General features: G+C 39.7%; 1 protein-coding gene across 2 annotated transcripts in view; it reads left to right on the top strand.

Annotated features, from left to right (window-relative positions):
* PRKAR1A (protein kinase, cAMP-dependent, regulatory, type I, alpha) overlaps positions 1-10,062 on the top strand; it is a 19,669-nt gene that overhangs the window by 835 nt on the left and 8,772 nt on the right. Inside the window, exons 1-5 of one of the 2 annotated variants that reach the window (XM_005875767.2) lie at positions 1,631-1,670; positions 2,355-2,543; positions 8,397-8,567; positions 9,353-9,444; positions 9,650-9,711. In XM_005875767.2, coding sequence (XP_005875829.1) covers positions 2,367-2,543; positions 8,397-8,567; positions 9,353-9,444; positions 9,650-9,711 — 502 coding nt within the window. In that variant the 5' untranslated portion in view covers positions 1,631-1,670; positions 2,355-2,366. Of the gene's footprint in view, positions 1-1,630; positions 1,671-2,354; positions 2,544-8,396; positions 8,568-9,352; positions 9,445-9,649; positions 9,712-10,062 lie in introns of those variants that run through there. The other variant, XM_005875766.2, reaches the window with a different exon arrangement.

Below are 10,062 nucleotides of genomic sequence, written 5' to 3'. Positions count from 1 at the left end.
TTCTTGAAGGACAACAGCTCGCGTTTTTACCGGCTTCGGCCATGGTTTCCCTCGGCGTTTCTGGCGGATCTTGGAGACCCGTCGGGTCTTGTTTTCCTCTCGACTGTCCTCTCCTCGTCGTCTCCCGCGGCCGCTTTTCCTCCTCGCCGGCATTATCCCCGCTGCCCCCATGGTTCCAGCCCGGCTCCTGAATTCCATTTTGTCCCCTTTCACCTCCTTCTCCCGTTTTTGTTTTTTTTTTTCTTTCCCTTTCCCGAGGCCTCGTCGCCACCTCGGTGGCCTTCCGACTCGAGTAGGATGAAGGGCACCCTCCGTCCTTCTCTCGAAAATACGCGGTATCTGTTAACCCCTGCAGCGCAGGGAGGTGTGGTGCCCGAGAGGTTCCCCGAGGGTCGGTCTGTCCCGCGGGGGAAGGAGGCCAGCGTGTTCTCCGGGGAGGCGCTCCCGGCCGCTCCGAGGGGGTGCAGCCCGAATCAGCCAGCCTTTCTCCGGGCTTCTAAACATTTCCTAGCACGCCGTCCTCTGGGAACTGCATTTCATCCCGCCTGAAATGTCCAGCCAAGAGGACGTGAGCGTAGAGACCATCCGGTTGACATTTTAAAATGTTCCGTAGTTTGTGGAGGGAGAAGCTAAGTTGTTGGGCTCTTCAGTCCAAGTACCAGTACAGGGCCGAAGTCTATTCAGTTAAAAATGTTAAGACCGTGAACTGTGGATATTCGGGGTTCCCATGGGGACTGTATTATTATCGGGGCATTTTTTGTTCATGTGGTACCTCATTACCAGCGTCTACTTTTTGGTCTTTTTCATGAATTACTTTGTTTTCAACAAAAACAGTTTCATCCCTTTAGACCCAGTTCTCGTTAATCTTTGAATGATATCTCTGGTCAATTGAATACGTGTATTTGATATTCCTGGGGGGGGGGGGGAAGAAATACCTGTTTTGAAGCATAAGAGATCTGATTTATTATTGTTCTTGGTGGCCTTCAGTATTATCAGAAATGCATAAAATTCTGGTGAAGGTTATACTCGGTTCATATGATTGACCTGCAAAAGAGTCTAGCATAAACCCATCCTCAAGTAGATGTTTTGGGTGTTTTTTTTAACCGTTTATTTCTGAAATAGCAGCGTGATTCTTTATCTGCATCCTTTAATGTATGTTGTCAGGGAGATGCACACTTTTTCGTGGTCTGTGAATTAATCTCTTTATTGACCCTTATGAAAGTCACCAAAATAACATGAGTAATAGTGTAGCACTTTATTCTGGTATTTCTTTCTGCTTTTACATGTACCATTTCATTTCAGTAGTTTTGTGTGCATTATATTTTGAAAAGTCGGATTAGTATTGATTTTAATTGCAGAGCAGACCTGGCTTTTATTTTCTAATCAATTATTTAGTAATTAGGAGTTAGAAGGAAAACAGTTTATGAATCTGTTGGTTAAATTAACTAAGCTTTTAGTTCCAAGGTAAGGTTAGCTACCTGTTGTTATATCTCTATTTTACTTCATGTCGAGATAGTTCGAGATAGTATGAATCCTCTAAAATTCATTAAATGCAATTTACCTATTGAATCTTTATGTAAGTTTAAAATTTAACGTATTTTAATATTTTCCTGTCCAGATGAAGAAAATGTTTTGACATTTTCCTGTCTAAATCTTTTATAGTTTATTTGGTAAGTTCTTTTCTTCGATTAAGGATTTTCCCTCTTACCAGTGCTTTAAGTGTGTTATCATTTAGGGTTGGAATCTGGTAAAAGAGTCTCATCTGGGGTTCTTTCTGTGCTTTAAAATTGTTTGATTACTGTAGCAGTTGGCTCATCAGATCCTTTGCCCCAGTGGTTTGCTGGCTGCCATTAGGACAGTCCCTTGAGATAGGAGTTTCGTATAGGGAATGTCAGATGTTCTTCATTGTGCTTATTTGCTTTCATTTAGAACCTTCTTGTGTGCCCTTGTAATTCTCTGTCCTGTTTACCACTTACACACTTCGCACGTCATCATGATTTTTTTGCAGGGGGGGGACTGAATGAAATTCCCACAGGGCCTGACTCCTCAGCGCCCGCCTCTGCAGGGGATTGTGGCTCACACTTCCTCCCTGGAGCGGAGGTTATTGCCTCTCACTGTTGCTGCCTGCAGAGTCTAGGTCCTGCAGCAGAAACTGAATGAAACACTTCCTTGGAAGAATGCTATTTCTCTGCATATCATAGCATTCCTGAGCTCTCGCCTCCCTTAAATTCTGCTTAGGGAGGGGGAGAAAACACCTTTGTGGATCAGTCCTAATGAATTTGTTAAGTTAACGGCCAAATTGGCATTTGCTCTTTGTAGTTTACACAAGCATGTGTGTGCCTTTTTCCTTGTAGAGAACGAGAACCATGGCGTCTGGCACCTCTGCCGCCACTGAGGAGGAGCGCAGCCTCCGGGAATGTGAGCTCTACGTGCAGAAGCACAACATTCAGGCCCTGCTGAAGGATTCCATTGTGCAGTTGTGCACTGCTCGACCAGAGAGACCCATGGCATTCCTCAGGGAATACTTCGAGAGGTTGGAGAAGGTAAAAATAAATGTGGGGAGATGAGATGACCCTGACAATCCTTAAATGTAATGCTGTAGAATGTTGCTAATTTGTATCTTTTGGAAGAAACGAAATTCTGACCAAATAGGAAGTCTAAAATTGAATTTCAAAACAAGGGGGCAGTTAAGGCACTTAAATTTTTAACTTTGCCATCAGTAGGCTTTACCAGAAAACAAATCTGTATGCTAATTTTACATGGCAAACAAAGGGTTTCCAAACTTGTAACTGTTTTAATTAATACATAAAACTGGTTAAATAAAATAACTGACTACATACAATTGGTCAGAAGTAGTATAGCAGTATATGGAATGAGAAATTCCAAGGTACTTGAAAGCAGTTAATGTTTTTCTCTTCCTCAGCAAAGCAAGTAAACTTAATAAGCCTTATCCCACCTTTTAAAACCAAATGAATGAAGCATTTGAGTCTAGTTTGTGACCAATAGATCAGAACTTCTGGATTAGTGCAGTTCATTTTTTTATAGACTATATCTCAGATGAATTGACTGTAGAGCCAAGATCAAGGGTAATGATTGCCAAGATTATACTTTCTTTACAGACCTGGTCAGGACTCATTTCCTCTTAAAAAAAAGTAAACCAGTTTTTCTGTTTTTTTATCCTCACTGTGTGTATATCAGTGTGCCCAAAGCATATGTATATGTTTTTCTAAGCAAAATGATAATTTTGCATCAGACCATGCTTTAATTATTCCCTCAAGAAATGATGAATGAGAAAGTCTGGATCCCTAAATGTTTTGAGTAGTTTGAATTGCTTCTGTAAATTTGTGAGATAAATTTACAGGTCTTATTACACGTATTGAAGTTTTGATAAGGTTCATAATGATTATGATCCAGTTAAGAAGGGTATCTTAGGTATATGATCATTATCTAACTGTATAATGGAAATATGTATGATAAATCCCATTGATTCGGACAGTTAATCAGTAACTTATGAAGTAAAATAAGGTTTTAAAAATTGTTTCAGTGGCTCAATGATTGGCATTTTCTACTGTTTTCTTGAAAAGCTGTTAAAATTGGTGTTTAGTACCATAATTAGAATAATTAACAATAACAACAAATAACCAGTCCCTGTTAATGTAGCTTGCTGTCTTGGAATTGTAGTAGAAAGTCTGTGGGGTGTGTGTGTGTGTGTGTGTGTTTTAAATCCTCACCTCAAGATATGTTTATTTTATTTTTTATTTTTTGAGAGAGAGAGTGAGAAAGAGAGAGAGAGATATCAGTGTGAGAGAGAAATCTCAATCAATTGCCTCCTGTACTTACCCCGTCCAACCTTTTGGTGTACAGGATGATGCTTCAACCAAATAAGCCACCCAGCCAGGGCATGATTTTCTCTTTAAGCTCTGTCCAAATAGTGAGATACTTTAGAGCCAGGCTGCTGTGGGCTTTTCATTTTGCGATAAAGTGCGTTCCTAGAGGTCTAGTTCTGAAATGGGTCACTGTAACGTGATTCCTCTTCTCTTTGTATATCAATAGAAACCATCCAACAAGAGGATGAAGTTGGTGAGACACTATGTGTCTGTTTACAGGGAGTGTTGAGTGTATGGTGCTAGTTTCAAAGCCTGTACTTAAATAGCACTGATTAAGCACTATCAAAGGGGAAGGCAAGAAATCATTATTAGCTTCTTTGCAGGTGGGATTTTTAGATTTAATGTGTGTTGGCTTCTTTACCTCTTACTGAAGGTCACAGCTTAACAAACTTTTCCTATAATGCAAGGGTCTTTGTTCACCTGCATACATTTCTTTAGCCAGGGCTTTTGAGTAAGTAGATTTTCAATTTTTTAATAGGTCAGTTGTTCTGCACATTAGGTGTTAGGTTTAGATGTCTGAAAATACAGTCAACATTTTTCTCACCTCCTTCCTTGTGTTAACCAAGGGTCATGTTTCTGGTATCCTCAACTATTCAGTGCACCAAAAACTTTCACAACGTTTATTTTATTTTTAATTTTAATATATTTTTAATTGATTTCAGAGAGGAAGGGAGAGAGAACAAGAAACATCAGTGATGAGATTCATTGATTGGCTGCCTCCTGCATGCGCACACTGGGGATTGAGCCTGCAGCTGGGGCACATATGCCCTGACCAGGAATTGAAACCGTGACCTCCTGGTTCATAGGTCGATGCTCAACCACTAAGCCATGCCGGCCAGGCTCTCACGGCGTTTATTGAAAGCTGCTGTGTTTTACTTCAGACTTTCATCTAGAATTCAAGTCCCCTTTTATGCATATATTAGAACTTTGCCTATCTGATAGATTAGAAGAATTTAATAGCTGCGACCATTGAGTGTATGTGCCAAATACTATGTGAAGCACTCTACATACACACTCATTGCAAATTTGTGAGTTAGGTGATTATCACCGACTTACAGAGGTTGCAGATAAAACTAAGTGATTAAGTAACTTGGTTATGATTGTACAGTGTAAAACTTACTGTTACAGCAGCATATAACCCTCAAATTTCAGTGGTTTATACAAAAGACCTTTCTTATTTCTCAGTCATATGCAGCTCTTCTGAGCTCAGCACATCTTGTCTTGTCTCCACATGTCTTAACTCTGGGGCTGAGTGGAAAGAGCAGCCACTGTTAGAGCAAGCCCTTCTCAAGGCAGAAAGGGGACAGAAGTTCAATGGGGCAGAGTCAGACCACACAAGTGAGCATGGTGTGGCATGTCCACTTACGGTCCAGGGTCAAAGCAAGTCATAAGGTCAAGCCCCAAGTCAGTGGGGTGGTAACTTTACCTACAGGTAAGAATAGACTGGTAAGGAAAGGGAGGGAACAAATAATTGTTAAAAACACTAAGTGGTCAGGACAGAATCCTGTCCTATATAATAAAAGGCTAATATGCAAATCGACCAAACTGCGGGACTACCAGTCGCATGATGCACACTGACCACCAGGGGCAGTGCTCGACGCAGGAGCTGCCCCTGGTGGTCAGTGCGCTCCGACAGGGGGAGCTGCTCAGCCAAAAACCCTGAGCCGGGCTCACAGCTGGCAGGCTCATGGCTGGCCAGCGCAGCGGCAGTGTCAGGACCCTTTCCTGAGGGCTCCCGTACTGCCAGAGGGCGTAGGCTGGGCTGAGGGGACCCCCCCTCTTCCCCCCCAGTGCATGAATTTCATGCACCAGGCCTTTAGCCTGGACATTAAAAAGTAGAATGTATTGCTATTAACCAGTAAGTAGTCTGGGAGGGTTTGGCGGGTAGGGGGTGGATTGTTTTAATATATGAAGTGGAAAGAGACTAACTGACAACAGCAAGAATGAGGATAATTAGAAATCGAAATTGATAATGGCTCTGAGTCATCAAGATTAGGTTATATCTGATTGCTGTAAAGATGAGAATCTATGCAACATTGTTAAAATCAAAATGCTGCCCTAGCCAGTTTGGCTTAGTGGATAGAGCGTCGGCCTGTGGACTGAAGGGTCCCGGGATTGGTTCCGGTCAAGGGAATGTTCCTAGGTTGTGGGCTCCTCCTCGGCCTGGGCCCTGGGCTCATGCAGGAAGCCACCAATCTATGTGTGTTTCTCTCACTTCAGTATTTCTCTATGTCTTTCCCTCTATTCACTCTCCCTAAAAATCAATGGAAAAATTTCCTCAGGTGAAGATTTTAAAAGAAATTATCTTCAAAATAATCTTAAAAATTCAGTTAGATAGAATACAGTTCCAAATGATATGTTATTTGTGAAATTTTTGTGAAATTCCAATGACAAATTTAGGTGATGGAATTTGTGTTTTCATTTATACTCTTTAAACTTTGGGGAGACTTGAGTTTTATAGTTCTGTGTTAATAAGAAATCAGAAAACCTTACTGATTATTGCAGTCACCAGAATGAAAAGGGAAGTGAATTTTCTAAAAATGTATTTTTAAAAAAAATTAGTTACATATTTGTATATGGTTCCAAATTCTGCAGGTACAAAAGGGTGTAACAATAAGTCTTCTCTCTGTTGTCTTCCTTGAATGCAACCACTGTTTCATTGGCCTATGGGCATTTATAGGCAAATTCACATGTAAAAGAGTTTCTTATTTTCAAATGCATGCGTGGCAATTCCCTGCATAGATATAGTATAATTTATTTAAAATCATTCCATTAATGACCATTTTGGTTGTTTCCAGTGTTTTACTACTAAAAACGATATAAGGAGTAACTTTGTTTATATGTCATTTCACATATATGCATATCTTATAATAAATTTTTAGAAATAGAATGGATTATTTAGTCAAGAAGTACATGCATTTGTAATCAAACATACAGATGTATTAAATCTATTTTTGTGATATGTTTTTCCTATTGTGTTTTCTTAATTGAAAATTAGAAAATCCAGACAAAGGAGAAAAATAAAGCAAACCTCTGTTCCTCAAAAAAAAAAAAAAAAAGTAAAAATCAGGCATGATTCTGTTAATAGAAACTAACATTAATATCTTGATGGTTACTGTTCTGGATGTTTTGCTGCGTGTATATCAGCTTGATGCCAAAGTCAGGGCTGAGTACCATGCAAGAGGGGAAAAAATAGGCATCCACCTCAATTTCATTTTTATCAAAAACTTTTCTGAAATAATTCATAAATGCTAATAACTTCATTTTGAATTTGAAAGGTGGTTTAGAAAAATGATGGAGAATGAGTCAAATGAGAAAGTAGTGGATAACACATTCTTGTGTTTTCATTCTTAGTTTGTATCAGGCATAATAAACTCATTCTTTGTTGCAGGCCTGAGGAATTTCTTTTTAAGGCTCTAGATTTGATAAATAAGAATGTTAAATAGTTCATTTCAGTTTTTAATGTCAATTAGTTTAGCAAGATGTTCTTAAAAGCAGGTAAACGTTTTTAAAATTTAACTACAAGTGTAAACACTGATAATAAAGAATGCTTGTAGCTCTGCTGGGAGAAATATTGATCTAATTTAAATTCTTGGTTACCATCATCACATAATTTCATTATTTGTTTTTTTTTGAGACTCCAGTTAGAAATGAATGGGCTCAGGACCCTCCTCCATTGGTTTTTATATTTCTCTTGCCTATCGTAGACTTGGCATGCAGATTTAGCGAATGCTTATTGAATGAAGGAAGTAACCCAGTAATCTAAACATTCTTGAATCACTTTGCAGTGCCTGAATACATTCTATTTTGGGGGGAAGGAGGGGTCTCATGCTATCTGCAGCAGCATACTAAAAACCTAATTCCTCAGGATTTTGTTTTGCAGTTTTTTGCTGTTGTGTGTGTTACAATCCTTGTTGTCAATCTATATATATAAAAGCTTAAAGCAACTGGCCAATAGCTATGACATGTACTGACCACCAGGGGGCAGACGCTCAACGCAGGAGCTGCCCAACTGAGGTCACTTGGCAGTGGCAGTTCTCTGGTGACGCATCCGGAACCAGAGAGGAGGGAGCCCGATTTCAGGGTGCGTCACCCAGGAACCACCCTCTCGAAATCCGAGACCCCTCAGGGGAGGTCAAAGAGCCTGTTACAGCCTGATCCCCTTAGCCCAGGCTGAGGGGAACCCCCCCCCACCAGTGCACGAATTCGTGCACAGGGCCTCTACTGTTATTAAGTATCTAATTTTTTACTTGCATGTTATATGTCCTTATACTGATGACTTTTGTTCATTATAAGATGGCATCTATTATCATCTGAGAAACAGTCCTTGTTTCAGAATATTTCTTTTCAAACTCAACTCCATTTTCCCCCATTTGGAATTCGCTTTTCCCCTTAACTTTTACATTGGTGTTAGAGGAAGAGATTTGAGGCGACTTTTCATTGAAATACAAGAACACCAACTTTACATCCTGAAAGATCTCCTTTGTAAATGTATAAATTTTTTTTCAGGAGGAGGCCAAACAGATTCAGAATCTGCAGAAAGCAAGCACTCGTGGAGATTCGAGAGAGGATGAAATCTCTCCTCCTCCACCCAACCCAGTGGTTAAAGGCCGGAGGCGACGAGGTGCTATCAGCGCTGAAGTCTACACAGAGGAAGATGCTGCATCATATGTTAGAAAGGTAGCTTTGATGTCTAAACATTTGGGGCAATGTTTTCGGGATCCACATGGTAATCTCATAGTTTCTTTGATGAATGCATTCATGATTTTGAATAGTAAAACACAAACAGGCTCCATCCTGTGTTGTTCTTGGGTACTGAGGGACAAATTTCTGTGCTGTCAGTGCCATCAGAGAAAATAAGTGATTATTGAACAGTGAATACTTTCATTTTGGGGTGTTTTCTTTTCCATGATGTTTTGCAGTAGGAGGAGGCAGTACTCCTTTTTCTCTTGAATCATGGTGTCAATTTTTTTGGCATCCTGTAATTTATGTTGTGGCTTTTAACCTTATATCCTATAAGCATCATCCTGATTGGTTCTTCCTTAGAACCCACCCGCCATTTCAGGTTATGCTATTAGCTTGAAGAGGGAAGAGAATCGTTCTGCCAAGAGGCTTGTGGAACTAATGGCACATGATCACAATTTAAAAAATGACTATCATAAAATGTTCACTTTGGCTTAGAATAATGATCTTGGTCAAGGTGTTTTTTAGTTTGTTTCTTTAGTTGCTGACTGAGAACCAAATACCAGCTTTTAAATACAGGTCTGGCTATAAGCAAGGGGATTAATTAGTCAGTATTTGTTGAGTACTTTGTGGATCAAAGGTGGTATATGTGGGTTATGTTGAAAATACTTAAAGCAGTCTTGTTTCAATACCATCATGTAGCTTGTCATTTACTTGACATGCAGGTTGCAAGCATGAAATGTTTTTGGTTTATGCAATCATCATTTGACCTTCTATTCTAGGTTATACCAAAAGATTATAAGACAATGGCTGCGTTAGCCAAGGCCATTGAAAAAAATGTGCTGTTTTCACATCTTGATGATAATGAGAGAAGGTAGGTACAGGTTCTTTGTTATATGCTCTTTTCCTGTATAGCTGTAGTCCCAAACTAGTTTCATCATCGTTGCACATTTTAATATTCATTACTCACTTGATGACAATCCCTGCTGAACATCTAGGAGCTTGAATTTTAGGGTTAATGCTTGAAATCCACAGAAGAGGTGCATGAAATGTAACACGAGGCCTTCTGTCCCTTGCAGTGACATTTTTGATGCCATGTTTCCACTTTCCTTTATTGCTGGAGAGACTGTTATTCAGCAAGGTAAGGGCTCTGCTTTTGTGGCATGCAGTGTTATTCTGGGAGGAGACCAGATTGTAGGATTTTTAATACTGAAGTTTGTTTTTCTCTTTCAACCTACCAGTTTCCTTTTGTTAAACTACTGAACTTTTTTATTTCTTTTGAAAATTAAAAATGACTCAGCTAAAAGGCACACTTTCCCTAAGGGATTAATATTTCCCTACCATCTGATACAATTTTGTTTATAATAACTGTTAAAGGAAATTCCTGCATTTTTTATTTTGGATGTATGGAATTTCAGAATCATATATCCTTCATATTTTTTTAAACATCTCTCTCTCCCTCTCTCTCTCTCTCTCTCTCTCTCTCTCTCTC

This window comes from Myotis brandtii, unplaced genomic scaffold, assembly GCF_000412655.1.
Source record: "Myotis brandtii unplaced genomic scaffold, ASM41265v1 scaffold469, whole genome shotgun sequence".
Lineage (NCBI taxonomy): Eukaryota > Metazoa > Chordata > Mammalia > Chiroptera > Vespertilionidae > Myotis > Myotis brandtii.
This window is presented reverse-complemented; position numbering and strand designations above follow the sequence as displayed.